The 15,308-nt window shown below is 45.2% G+C and overlaps 1 protein-coding gene across 1 annotated transcript in view; it reads right to left on the bottom strand.

Annotated features, from left to right (window-relative positions):
- Positions 1-1,149, bottom strand: part of thop1 (thimet oligopeptidase 1) — a 91,472-nt gene extending 90,323 nt beyond the window's left edge. The window contains exon 1 of the mRNA XM_062452669.1: positions 999-1,149. Within this exon, the coding sequence (XP_062308653.1) occupies positions 999-1,011 (13 nt within the window). The 5' untranslated portion in view covers positions 1,012-1,149. The remainder of the gene's footprint in view (positions 1-998) is intronic.
- Between the last annotated feature and the right edge of the window lie 14,159 nt (positions 1,150-15,308).

Below are 15,308 nucleotides of genomic sequence, written 5' to 3'. Positions count from 1 at the left end.
GCATAAACTGTTTTAGGAAAACGTGGATAGCACCGAGTCCCGCATTACAAGATATATTCAATATTCTCCTTATTTAGGTCCCTTGTTGTATTTGTCTACAGTTTAAAAGTACCTTCACTCACTTCCTCCAGTATTGGAACAACATGCAGAGGCTATATTATGCAGGAAGATCAACATACAAAACATTTCTGCATTTCAATTTGGATGTAAGATATTCTACATTTTGGATTAGTGACTAAAGCTCTGGTAGAAATTTAAAAATCAGTTTCATGAAAATACATGAAATGCTTATTTAAACGGTAAATGGACCCTGGTAAACGACTTCTAACTAGGTAATAACATTGTAATCAAGTCCAGTGTGGCACAATAGAAGCAGTGTGCTACATGCCGTTTTTGATAACGTGCGAGTTTGATCAACTACGTAAAATCCGCAATTCTCCTTTGGGAATGAAGTACTAGTCTACCTTCCTTCATAAATTACAATAATAGCGGCTAACAGGGATTTTAAAGTAGTTAATTCTCAGAATTACCAGAATTCAGGCAGCCATTTGAATAGAATTCGCCAATACAGTACCGGCTAAATTGGATGGATGAGATTACAGTAATTACTACTATTAGCTAGCTAGCTCTAATGTTACTAGTAACGTTAGCTGGCGACGACAATAGAAAACGGAAACACTAATTAATTTGCTAAATGTTAGCAAGCTGTCTAACATGGACTCAATTGCTGACATTACATTTCGATCTGGTCTAATGAACTACCGTTAGCTAGCTCTACATCGACAAGCTAGCTGCTGCTAGTAGTCAAAGTAAATAGCCTAGCGTCACTGCGGTTGTTTTAGCGGGCAGCTACTGTAGACTAGCTTGCATGTAGCGTAAAACATGGAAAATTACAGCTAGTAGCAAGCTAACGACACTTTTAACGGAGAGCTAGTTTTCCACAAAACTATTAGTTATTTACTAGCATTCTGTTACATTACTTCAATTACAACGCTCACCTGTCGGTGCCATGTTTCAGGGTTGTGTCACAAAGTTCGAACAGATATGAAGTCCAGGTTGTTGCTATAAATGGAATTTATTTCCGGTTCTTATTCTCAAGAATTTCAAAACAAAGGTCATGCGACTAATTTATCTTTTTGTTCAACGTAACCATGAAAATATTTCCAAATATGGGAGCAAAACGCATGTACAAATAAAATAACGAAAATAAACAAGAGCACTCTTTAAGAAAACTATAGGCTAAAACTAAATCAGTAGGCTAACTATCACGTACCCCAGTATAAATCTGCAGTGCCCCAGTAAAATCTAATATTTGAGTTTTAACAATTTACTTTAATAGTGCATAGTACCCGTGATGCAGTAGGTGATTAAGATGTCAGTGAAACACACAAATACAGATTACTTGAACAATAGATAGTGCATAGCCTGACGTTGTCATACTCATAATTCTAGTCAGAATATGAGTCTGATACCGCTCCGTTGGGCTGTGAGTATGGGGCGTGTTTCAACCGAACCCGGGAAAAAAATGCCTCTTCGCTCAATTGGATAGACCTACAACCAATCAGAGCAACGTAGTATGTTGTTTGTTGAAAACGAATTCAACCCAAGCACTCTGGTGATGTGGTTGATTATTTACATTTAACATTTATTCATTTAGCAGACGCTTTTATCCAAAGCGACTTCCAAGAGAGAGCTTTACAAAGTGCATCTGGTCACTGATAACAACAAGATAGCCCAAGCGGCGTAACAATGACTTGGCGGGCCCGAGTGCAGATCTCACCAACGGGCCCCTTACCGACCTATCGTCAGGCGAAATTATTGAGTGTTGAGCTTAGCGAGGTGCAGGGAAATGTACTTATGATGTACAATACACATTAAGGGTTGCTACAATATGTTTTAATGAAATAGCTTTAACTATTTTCTGACTACATCCTGCACATAGTTTACAATATCTAACCTGGCTGCTGCCTTAGCCTATAGGCCAGGGGTGGAGAACGGCCCGCGAAATCATTTGGTCCGGCCCGCCATGGCACTGCAGGAACCATATTATTAAGTGCATTATTCGTTGGCAGCAGCACTATTTTTTGCCACCCTTTCATCCTGCTCTTTGCGTTCGTGCCGCTTCCTGCAGCCACTTTTGTGTTTGAAAGGCATGGGGTAGCCTACAGGGGCGTAGCCACGTGGTGGCCAAGGGGGGCCACGGCCACCATTGGTCAGAGAATGGCCACCCTGCAGGCCCAACATGTTGGGCCACGCCCCCATCAACAGCGCAAGACACAAACCAACGTACCTGCATTCTGACAGCGCTTCAATGGAGACTAGCAGCTAACCACTGGATACCGTTAGAAAACTGCTGCTCTGAGTGATGCAGTGTGTGAGTTTTAAAATAGTAGTTTTTGACAATCAAGTGCCACCCCAAATAAAAGACTGGCCAGAGCTGGCTCCCCCAGAAATAATGTCCTGGCTACGCCCCTGGTAGCCTACTTATCGCTTACTCAACACGCAATGCAACACAACACAACAGGATGGGAAACAATTGCAACATGTGTGGGTGGGCGGGCTATAGAATCTTTGACAACAATATTACCCAGACATCCTTGCTATTTTTCGATGGCAATATTACTTAATAAAAACGAGATTAGTTTCATTCAGCAAAAGGCAAATGAGGCAAAATGAATTATTTGCTGTTGTTAAGACTGACTATTGTTAAAATGTTTATTGGGCAGGTGATAGCTCATAATTATGAATAACTGACACCATAATTTAGAAATGTTTGCGAATTGATGGGACTGGATCATATGTATTTCTTTCATTGTTTTGAACGGAGCGAGGGGCCCGGTCAGTTCTTCAATGTGAAAGCAGATGGTTTGGCCGGTAAGGTTGTCTCACTTCTACGATGAGATCGAGGACGGGCCCCCTTTCGCCACGGGCCCTAGTGCAGTTACACTCCCTGCACTCCCTATAGTTACGCCACTGGATAGCCCCAAAAACATTGCAGCGGGTTGCCAAAACATGAAGCACATATTGTGAACAACCAAAATAAGTGCCAAAGGAAAGAACCACAAGAGCATGTAGTTAAACAAGTTACAATTAACCCTTGTGCTGCCTTCGGGTCACATGACCCAAAGGTTCATAACGAAGCATCGTTGTGTTTACCCAATACAAAAACAAATACAAAATATAGCTGCAAGCAGCGATGCGGGTTCCTCCGCAAAATGGCAAAATATTATGTACACTGCAGAAGATCGAGAGTTGGACAACAAGGGAGCAAAACTACTTCATGTTTGGCCAACAACAGGCTGAATGGGGATTTGAACTCATGAGCATAAGGTTACAAGTCAGTCTCTCTATCCTCTCTGCTACACACCAACTGTTGAGATTGTATGAATAGAAAGGGCAGAGTATTAGCTTTGGTCAGCTTTTGGACAAAGGTTAAGAAACGGTTGACATTTCAAGGTGAAATTGTGCATCGTATTTCAGAATGATGTCATCCTGTTTAACTAAACAGATAATCAAAATTATGACAGGCCAAAAGATAATGGCTGGATTCCAACCAACTACCTTATACTTTACAGGTCACCATGCCAGCCCATTGAGCTATTCTCAGTGTTGAATATTGTCATGTTCAGTTACTGTATAAAAAAGTAAGCTGTTTCTCCGGTGGTAAGCGTTGTTAGATTCAGCCAACGTTGAAACAGCTAACGATTTTTCAGCCTAACGATGGCTTGCTTCACTGATGGTGACAGCTCTTTGGACTTCATATTGAGAGTTGACAGCAACAGATTCCAAACACAAATACCATACTTGAAATGAACTCTAGACCTTTTATCTGCTCCTTGTCAATGAAATAACGAACTCCCTTTATGAGGGAATAACATACACCTGGCCATGGAACAGTCGAGCAGCCAATTGTCCAATTACTTTTGGTCCCTTAAAAAGGGGGGGGCCACATATAAAATGTATTGTAATTCCTACACCGTTCACCTGATTTGGATGTAAATACCCTGAAGTTAAAGCTGAAAGTCTGCACTTAAAGCACATCTTGATTGTTTCATTTCAAATCCATTGTGATGGTATACAGAGCCAAAATGATGAAAATTGTGTACATGTCCAAATATTTATGGACCTAACTGTATGTTGACATACCAAGGTGAAATTGTTTGTGGTACTTCAGAAAGATGTCATCCTGTTGAACTAAACAGATAATCAAAATTATGACAGGCCAAAAGACTATGGCTGGATTCCAACCTATGACCTTATACTTATCAGGTCACCATCCCAGCCCATTGAGCTATTCTCAGTGTTGAATATTGTCATGTTCAGTTACTGTGTAAAAAAGTAAGCTGTTTCTCCTGTGGTAAGCGTTGTTAGATTCAGCCTAAGTTGAAACTGCTTGTACATTTCCTATAAAAACGGGACAACGGGATGACTGGGTTGCTGCTGTAAAGAATAACTTTCTCATCGTTTTTTTAAACAGGTTGTTTGGAGTGCCATAACTTGTCATGGAAGGGAATTTTAAATCATGCCTAGCATCAGTGGGAATGTGTCCTGGCTTAAGTTACTGAAATGAATTTGTGCAACAGGCAAGGGATCCACCTGAACAGAGTTATCTCTACCATGCGTAGACTACAAGTAGCTAGCTGCTGTGGTGAACCTGGCTTGTTTTGCAGTGGTTTACACAGTCTCGCTTAACAGATGATCAGAGTGTTGTGATGGGCTCAAATAAACACGCATTGCTATGTTTTTACAACCGGAGGATTGATCGGAATACTAGAAACCGTTTTGTCAGAATAAAAAAATAAAAACTATGCCTCTGACTGGTATTGAACCTTGATTACCAGCACAAAATCTCAGCCAATTGAGCCATTCCCAGGCATGGAATACACAAAGTTCAATAACTGGATAATTAAAAAAAGCTGTTTCTCCAATGGCGAGCATTGTCAGATTTGGTCCAAGTTCAAACAGCTGTAATTCAGTCATATTTTGACATATCAAGGTGAAACTTTGCATGGTACTTCAGAGGCATGTCACCTTAAAGCTTATTAGGTTTGAACCATCCTTCAAAAATACATTTGATTTAGTGACACAAACATATTGAGGCAATGTGGACATTTACATAAATACACCCATTTCAGCCATTTTGTACTTGATTCAATTGCCTTAAGTAACGTTTTTAAATACGTCAATGATACATATCTGTACCAAATTTCAAGTCAATTTCACCTTTGGTTCAAGAGAAGAGGAATTTTGAAGGTTTTCCCAAATTATCACAGTACAGGAAAATCCATCATGGCGGACCTTATGGGTCCTTGAGGCTTTTTTGTTCCTCATGAAAAATGAGGCATGCACACCAAGTTTCAGAAGAATTGGAGCAATGGGGTGGAAATGCCATCACTTTGAAAATCGGACTTTTGGGCGTGGCCTGTGGCGCCCCCTATGGTCTGATGTGGCCCATATTTGGTGTGGGGGTACCCACTTGGATGTAGTATCAATGTGCCAAATTAGAAAATTTATGACCAGGGACTTTGAGATATTGGGGCGCAAGGAGAAGAAAAATAAATATAACTGCAAGCAGCGATGCGGGTTCCCCCGCAAAATGGCAAAATATTATAAACATGTACACTGTCGAAGATCGAGAGTTGGACAACAAGAGAGCAAAACTACTTAATGTTTGGCCAACAACAGGCTGAATGGGGATTTGAAATCCTGAGCATAAGGTTACAAGTCAGTCTCTGTATCCTCTCTGCTACACACCAACTGTTGAGATTTTAGGAATAGAAAGGACAGAGTATTAGCTTTGGTCAGCTTTGGGACAAAGGTTAAGAAACGGTTGACATTTCAAGGCGAAATTGCATGAAATTGTGCATGGTATTTCAGAATGATGTCATCCTGTTTAGCTAAACAGATAATCAAAATTATGACAGGCCAAAAGATAATGGCTGGATTCCAACCTACTACCTTATACTTTACAGGTCACCATCCCAGCCCATTGAGCTATTCTCAGTGTTGAATATTGTCATGTTCAGTTACTGTATAAAAAGGTAAGCTGTTTCTCCTGTGGTAAGCGTTGTTAGATTCAGCCAACGTTGAAACTGCTCTAATTCAATCATATGTTGATATACCAAGGTGAAATTGTTTATGGTACTTCAGAGTGATGTCATCTTGAACCCTATTAGGTTTGAAAAACCATCATTCAAAATGACATTTACATAAGTACACCCCTTTCAGCCATTTTGTATTTGATTCAACTGTCTTAAGTAACGTTTTTAGATACATCCATGATACATATCTGTCATGTATCAAGTCAATTGGAGCTTTGGTTCAAGAGAAGACGAATTTTGAAGGTTTTCCCAAATTATCACTGTACAGGAAAATCCATCATGGCGGACCTTATGGGTCCTTGAGGCTTTTTTGTTCCCCATGGGAAATGAGGCATGTACACCAAGTTTCAGAAGAATTGGAGCAGTGGGGTGGAAATGCCATCACTTTGAAAATCGGACTTTTGGGCGTGGCCTGTGACGCCCCCTATGGTCCGATGTGGCCCATATTTGGTGTGGGGGTACCCACTTGGATGTAGTATCAATGTGCCAAATTAGAAAATTTATGACCAGGGACTTTTTGAGATATTGGGGCGCAAGGAGAAGAAAAATAATAATAATAAGAAGAATACCAACAATAACAATAGGTTCCCTCCTACCGGAGGAACCTAATAATAATAAGAATACCAACAATAACACTAGGTTCCTTCCTACCGGAGGAACCTAATTATTTTATTTTAACCTTTGCAATGTGGGGGGTCTGAGACAGCCCAACGGTTAAAAGAAAATGCTTCACTTTGTTTTTGTATGCGGTAAAGTTGACGCAATACGACGGTGGGTCACAATGACTGATGGGTCAGAATGACCCGAAGATAACACAAGGGTTAAACAACATTAATCACTATAAGTGCAAGTGTACCTGTAGAAAAGCAAGCAACAGTAAAAAATATTTCAACAATTTAAATCAGTTACCACTAACCAACAAGAGCAGCAAGGCTCTAAGCAAGAGTCATTGCGATCCTTGAGGAAACTAACATGGGGTCCAGCAAACCATTCCTAAGTACCGTTGTACTCCCGGAACAAGTGCGTCTTGAGCCTTTTCTTGAAGGTGGGGAGACAGTCATTGTCTCTGATGGATGTGGGGAGTTGGTTCCACCACTGGGGGGCCAGACAGGAGAAGAGCTTGTGTTGGGACCGGGCGCTCTTGAGCGGTGGGACCACCAGGCGGTTGTCTGAAGAAGACCGTAGGTGGCGGGTGGGGGTGTAAGGCTGCAGGAGAGACTTGATGTAGTCTGGTGCAGTCCCGTTCACTGCTCGGAAGGTCAGTACCAGGGTCTTGAATCTGATAAGGGCCGTGATGGGTAGCCAGTGGAGGGAGATGAGGAGCGGGGTAACATGGGAGCGTCTGGGTAGATTGTAGACCAGGCGGGCCGCCGCGTTCTGAATCCTCTGGAGAGGGTGGGTTGCATATGCTGGGAGACCGGCGAGCAGCGAGTTGCAGTAGTCCAACTTGGAGAGGACAAGTGCTTGGACGAGCAGAGTGCTCAGACAGGTATCTCCTGATCTTCCGTATATTATAGAGGGTGACTCTACATGACCGGGAGACCGCAGCAATGTGGGCTGTGAGGGAGAGCTCGTCATCCATGGTAACCCCAAGGTTCCTGGCAGAGGATGAAGGGGTCACCGTCGCAGATCCCAGGGTGATTGAGAGATCATGGGAAATGGATGGTTTGGCCGGGATGATGAGGAGTTCTGTTTTGGCGAGGTTCAGCTGGAGGTGGTGCTCGGTCATCCAGGCGGAGATGTCTGTGAGGCAGGCCTCAATCCTAGCTGAGATCCCCGGATCGGTCGGGGATTACGTTTCTGTTGATCATCTGTCCATCATCGTATAAAGCCCGCCCTGACAATTTGATTGATCCGAACAGCTCTTGTTCGGACATAGTTTTTCCCCAACCAGGCGACCCCAGACCCAACAAAAAAATGTTGTGGGTGGGGCTGAGTTCGGCTGGCACCCAGGCTAGATAGTGCATAGTGCCTGTGATAAAATTGGTGGCACACACACACAGATTCCTGGAATTATAGATAGTGCAGTGCCTGTGATGCAGCTGATGATGACAGTTCTTCTCAATGGTTTTGGTACCTATCTTTCTCAAATCACAATAGAAATTCTCGTCAATTCAAATTGCTGTATTGTGGTAGCCTACATTCATGCAAATGATTATGTAGCCTTAATTTGTCTGCTGTTTCCTATGTAATGAATTACTTATGTTATGTTGATCAAAATGTACTATTTTGGTTCTCTGTTAAATCGTCTTACCACCACAAACATCTAAACATTTAGTTAATAACAGAAGTCATTACATGCACAATGGTTGAGCCAGTTGTCATAATTGTAGGCCTAATTCACAATACAGCAATTGTATGTACATTTGCAATGTGCAGGCAGTTTTGACATCAGTAAACACATACATATTTGTAACTAAATTCTCTGATCTATTCTGAAAGTATACCTTTACCTAATAAAAAAAAAAGAAGTATTATTTTTGTATTAACCCTGCCACCGCCGTGTCTGTGCGACTCTTCCTAATACAAAAACGTATATACGTAGGGGAGGGGTATATCACGTAATATCACCAGTTAAAACTAGGAGGAACACTCGCGCCGCCCTCGGGTCGTCGTGACCCACCCCGTCGTGTTGCGATAACTTTACCTAAACCATGTGCTACCTTCGGGTCATTGTGACCCACCGCAGTGTTTGCGTTGTCAATTATGAACCCGCCGCCCGCCCCAGAAGTTTATATATCAGGTTATATCACTAGTTAACACTAGGTGGAGCTGTCCGCGGGTCGTTGTGACCCACCGCAGTGTCTGCGTGTCAATTACGGTGGTTGAATTAGGTAGCTGTCATTGGGCTCTCTCAACTTGACGAGGTTGGATCCACGCCTCCAAAATCTCCGATACGCCTCCAACATCTCCCCTGAGTCGAATAACGCCTTTACGATACGACGATTGGCGATCCCTCTCGGCGGGAGAATTGGCCTGGCATCAGAGAAACCGCAGTCGGACCCGTCTGCCAAGTGGCAAGTCGGGCCTCGGCACGAGACGGGCGACGTTACGTCTGGCGTCAGAGAAACCGCAGTCGGACCCGTCTGCCAAGCGGCCGGGCGGGCCTCGGAACGAGACGGGCGACGTTACGTCTGGCGTCAGAGAAACCGCAGTCGGACCCGTCTGCCAAGCGGCCGGGCGGGCCTCGGAACGAGACGGGCGACGTTACGTCTGGCGTCAGAGAAACCGCAGTCGGACCCGTCTGCCAAGCGGCAGGTCGGGCCTCGGTTTCAGACGGGCGACTTTGACCTAGATTACATTGATAAGGTCGGAACGACGGGAGACAAATGAAATCGATGCGTGTCACCAACCTCGTCTCGTCCACTTTATTAATTTTTTGTCCAACCAAGGCCTTTACGATTCGACGATCTGCAATCCCTCTCGGCGGGAGAATTGGCCTGGCGTCACAGAAACCGCAGTCGGACCCGTCTGCCAAATGGCAGGTCGGGCCTCGGCACGAGACGGGCGCCGTTACGTCTGGCGTCAGAGAAACTGCAGTCGGACCCATCTGCCAAGCGGCCGGGCTGGCCTCGGAACGAGACGGGCAACGTTACGTCTGGCGTCAGAGAAACCACAGTTGTACCCGTCTGCCAAGCTGCCGGGCGGGCCTCGGAATGAGACGGGGACCTAGATTAAATTGATAAGGTCGGAATGACGGGAGACAAATGAAATCGATGCGTGTCACCAACCTCGTCTCGTCCACTTTATTTTTTTTTGTCCAACCAAGGCCTTTGCGATTCGACGATCTGTGATCCCTCTCGGTGGGAGAATTGGCCTGGCGTCAGAGAAACCGCAGTCGGACCCGTCTTCCAAGTGGCAGGTCCGGCCTCAGCACGAGACGGGCGACGTTACGTCTTGCGTCAGAGAAACCGCAGCCGGACCTCTCCACCAAGCCCACGGCCGAGAGGGGTCGTCGCAGGCCAACATCTCAAAGACGGCCTTTACGATTCGACGATCCGCGATCGGTCTAAGAACGCTCTAGAACGCTCTTAGAACGCTCCTAAGAAGCTCTTGGCGTTAAGAGCTTCTTAACAAATCTGGGAAACCCGGCCATTGTCTCCGCGTTCTTACTCTTTGTCACGCCACAAATCGAAAGAGTAATCTTGGACGTGACAAATCGGGAAGGTTATCTGAAACGCAGAGAGGAGTGGAAAGCCATGGACGCCACTGACCTACGTGCCTACATAGGGCTGCTAATCCTGGCAGGGGTGTACAAGTCCCGAGGCGAAGCGGCTGCCAGTCTATGGGACGCGCAAAGCGGCAGAGCGATTTTCCGCGCTACCATGCAGCTGAAACTCTTCTACACCTATTCAACGTCGATACGATTGGACGACTGTGGGACACGAGCGGCGAGACGCGCTGGGATATGTGGGTAGAGAGATTACCACGCCTCTACGACCCAGGACCCGAAGTGACCGTGGATGATCAACTGCTCGCGTTCAGAGGATGGTGTCCTTTCAAGCAGTACATGCCAAGCAAACCGGCGAAATACGCCATCAAGTCGTGGGTCGCGTGCGATGCAAAATCAAGCTACGCTTGGAAGATGCAAGTCTACACCGGGAAGCCGATGGACGGAGTCCCGGAGAAGAACCAGGGGATGCGCGTCGTGCTCGACGTGACAGAGGGCCTGAAGGATTGCAATGTCAACTGTGACAATTTCTTCACCTCTTACGAACTCGGACGAGAGCTCATGGCGACGAGAAACATTACCATGGTTGGCACCGTGCGAAAGAACAGGACCGAGCTCCCGTCCGAGCTGCTGACGACGAAGACGCGATGGGTGCTGTCGTCGCAGTTCGCCTTCACTCCCACCACCACTCTGGTTTCCTACCTCGTGAAGAAAAATAAGAATGTTTTACTCATGAGCACACGCCACACAGACGCTGAAATCAGTGACAGAAACGACGGCAAACCGACCATCGTCCTAGACTACAACCTCAACAAAGGAGGTGTCGTCAATCTGAATAAGGTCATCACGGCCTACAGCTGTAAAAGGAAGACGGCCCGCTGGCCCCTCATCATCTTCAGCAACATCGTTGACGTCTCCTCCTACAACGCCTTTGTGATATGGAGAGAGGTCAACCCCAACTGGATGCCGCGTAAGCGCAACAAGAGGAGGTTTTTCCTCAAGCAGCTCGGAAGGGCCCTCGTGACTCCGCTGATCGAAAGAAGACGATGTCTTCCCCGCACGGGAGCTGCTGCCGCGGTTGTAAAAGATCTACGGATGGCCAGCTGTCGCGATCCACCTCCTCAACGGCAACCCGGAGAGGATGGCGCAGCAGCAGCAGCCGCCGCCTCCTCATCGGCAGGACCGACCTCGCCAGTCCCTGCCAGTAAGAGAATGTCAAGTCTGTCCGGTGAAGAAGGACCGTAAAACGTTCACCATTTGTCGCGGGTGTAAGAGGCCTGTCTGAAAATCCTGTTCGCATGTATACTGCCCCAAATGCCCCACCGAGCTGGGCTTCGGCCAAGGAGAGGTTCCCGTTGACCCTGGACGACCTGCGGGAGTGTGTGCAGAAGACTGAACAACTCAGTCGAGTGCAGAAGAGGGCTTTGCTCAAGCCACAGCACAGTGCTGCTACCGCTACCGCTACCACCACCACATGCATGGGATGTATAGATGATGTATCAGGACGGCGGGTTGGAGGTCTATCCCTAGTGCTGTCTGCGGGTCGTTGTGAAGCACGGTGTCATGCATGGTGTGACAACTTTTCATGATACAAAAATAAAGTGAAACATTTGATTTTATTCCTTGCGTTGTCTGCCTAGTCTATGACGCCACTCTCGTGCCGTTTCGGGGTCATGGTGAGTCAAACTGACGTTGTGACAACTTTTTCATAATAAAAAATAAATAAAGTGAAACCTTTTATTTCTAGCCTTGTCTGCCTAGCCTATTAGTACACTCTCGCGCTGTATCCTAGTCTGCGCTGTGACTCACCATACCTAGTCTGTTACGCCACTTTCGTGCTGACAACCTTTCGTAATACAAAAATGTGAAACATTATCTGTCGAAATAAAAAATAAATCACATTTGCCCTGACCGAGAAGCAAACCTGGTCTGCGGATTTGAAAGCCCCACAGCCTTGCCACTAGACCACCAGGGAGATACTTGTTTATTGCGCTGTCTCTGCCTTATTGTTAGACACGGCAACGTCTAATTGTGTTGTCTATTACGAGACCCCGCACTGTCTCCGTTTCCTTGTGACACACAGCGGTCTTCTGACAACTTTTCATAATACAAAAATAAATAAAGTGAAACCTTTTATTCCCACGCTGTGGGTCACAACGACCCCCGACACAGTGCGAAGGTGGCGTAATAGACAACGCTGTGGGTCACAATGACCCGGAGACAGCACGAACGATAAGTTCAGGCTGCATAGACAATGAGGAGAGCGTGAGGGTTAATTGAAAATGCCTTTGTTAATCGCATTACTTCATTAACTAAACAAAATTCTCTGAAGTTATCTTGCAGCCTCCGATACAGTCTCCTGGTAAAATCAAATCAAAATGTATTTGTATAGCCCTTTTTACAAGCAATGTCACAGAGGGCTTCACATACGCCCATAGAACTGCCCCTCAACCAACCTAAACCCTCAAGGAAGACAAGGAAAAACTCAAAGGGAATACGTATGTAAGGATGCTGTTCATTGACTACAGCTCAGCATTCAACACCATCATCCCCTCCAGACTGGTCTCCAAGCTTGTGGATCTGGGACTAACGGTGCGTTTACACTGCAGCGACGCGATGCGAGCGACAACATGTTTTCCATTCATTTTCAATGGAGCGAGGCGAATCGCTTGCGTGGTGCATTGTGGGTAGCGACGCGATGTGATCGAGTTGAGATTTTCTCAACTTTATGCAAATGAGGAGCGATTTTCGCTAGCGATGGCCAATCGCAGTTTTCTTGTTTCTCGTAACGTAGCAACCATGGTAAACATTTCTAGCTTTCAGTTTTTAAGATGGAGGAGAAACTAATCGCCTGTGTGGCTGCATATCCAGTCCTGTACGATACGTCTCTGTATTTGTACAAATACATTAATAAAAAGAATAAGGCCAGGCGCAGGTTTGCCGACGTTGTCGGTGCTCCTGGTGGGTTTTTTGTACTTTAAAATTCAGTCTCTCGTCACATTAGTTACGTAACTTTGTTCTGGTAACTAGCTAGTTACAGTAGTAGCCCGTCTGGAACTCCCTGGTCGTATCGACAGATTAGCAGAGACTTTGAGTAATATAATAAAACGTTTTTACACATGTCAACGTGTATGTCTATTAAACAGTTTTGTATTTTGCATACAAGTTGTATTTTGATCGATGTTGCGAGTACATAAACCCAAGTCTGCACACTTGGCCATGACAACTACAACAGTGACTTTAGAGAACTACAATTCTACATTAATCTGTTTGATACGCCCCCGCGTGTGTTGAACTGTGGGAAGGCGAGCGATGGCAAGCGATTTCCGTCGCTGCACTGCAAACGCACTGTAAGCACCTCCCTATGCAAGTGGATCTTCCACTTCCTGATGGGGAGGCCACAGGTGATGAGAATCGGTGACCGCACCTCAACCACACTGATCACGCACTTATCTGTACTTTCTCCTCCTTACATTTTTAAAATAGCCACACAAAAAACAAACACAAAAAAAACTATCCAGAAAAAACGCGCCATCCGGATACAGTGAATTTGATTGTGGTTGGATGAGAAGTATAAACATATACCATTACGACACCCTATTGGTTTATACGTGATCCATCACCTGCACATGACACAAAATCACATCAAACTCCAGCAAGGAAATAGCAGACGTATGTAGCCTACGAAGATGTCCGTGGCAGAGACTCAAGAGAACTCGAGCAAAATGTCCGAACCAAGCACAAGCGAGGAGGTTGGTAGCTAGGAAGATTAGCCAACCCTTCTACATCCCTGGCCGTACCTGGAAGAATTTTTCGACATGTTTGGATGCAAAAACAACTCCTTTTGAATGCGCTGCAAGCTCTGCGCACCCAAGTAGGCTACCACGAGCTAGCGTTAATGGCTTTCACAAACTCGCCGTCTAATTTGAATAAAGGCTATTGATAACATGCCTCTGAAGTTTGACTTTTTGCAGCATTACAATACTTATAGGCAACTAGTCATCATATCTTCCGCTCCATGAAACACATGTTAATGCTTAGTAGTAGGCTACACATATATGGTTCTTGTGCTGCCTTTGGGTCACATGACCCAAAGGTTCATAACGAACCATCATTGTGTTTACCCAATTTTACCCAATACAAAAACAAATATATATATTTTTCTTTTAACCTTTGCAATGCGGGGGTCTGAGACAGCCCAACGGTTAAAAGAAAATGCTTCACTTTGTTTTTGTATGCGGTAAATTTGTCGCAATACGACGGTGGGTCACAATGACTGATGGGTCAGAATGACCCGAAGATAACTCAAGGGTTAATGTATTTGCATTGTACTAAATTGCGTTCATTTTCAATGGCCATAAACAGGTGCAGCCTGTTTGGCCCTTTGGAAAAATGTTTTTTGGGGGAGGTGGGGTCGTGCATTATAGACCCCTGTGCCTAAGCTTTTGTCCTTAATGGCATTTTTTCCCCTTACTACTTTTACTTTTATACTTTAAGTAGTTTTGAAACCAGTACTTTTATACTTTTACTTGAGTAAAAAGCTTGAATTGATACTTCTACAGAAGTATTTTTAAACCCTAGTATCTATACTTCTACTTGAGTAATGAATGTGAATACTTTTGACACCTCTGCTGATCACCAATACAGGCACCCACCAGGGCTGTTTGCTCAGCAGGGCCGTCGTTTAGGGGTGAACGGTGATGACAATTCTAGGGGCCCACAGCCCAGGGGGGCCCCACAAAAACCCCAGTAGCCTATTATGTAGGCTTCCCTTTCTATGACTAAATTAATATGCATAGGCCCAGGGCTGGACTGGGCCAAAAACCGGCCCTAGCATTTTTGGCCCAGGCGGCCCACGCCCACCGTGACTGGTCAGACACATTCCCTGCATACAGTCCTTAAAATATGCGTGCATTCTATAATATGAGTTGCCTAGTGTTCTGCGTTCATGTGATAGTTTGGGATCCTTTCAGAAGGGTCTCAAGACTTACTGTTACGTCTGGACCCGCGGCTCCACGTCGACGCTCGTATTCACC

Source organism: Osmerus eperlanus, chromosome 26 (assembly GCF_963692335.1).
Source record: "Osmerus eperlanus chromosome 26, fOsmEpe2.1, whole genome shotgun sequence".
In the NCBI taxonomy this organism is placed as follows: Eukaryota; Metazoa; Chordata; class Actinopteri; order Osmeriformes; family Osmeridae; genus Osmerus; species Osmerus eperlanus.
Note: the sequence above shows the minus strand (reverse complement) of the source record. Positions and strands in the feature narration are given on the sequence as shown.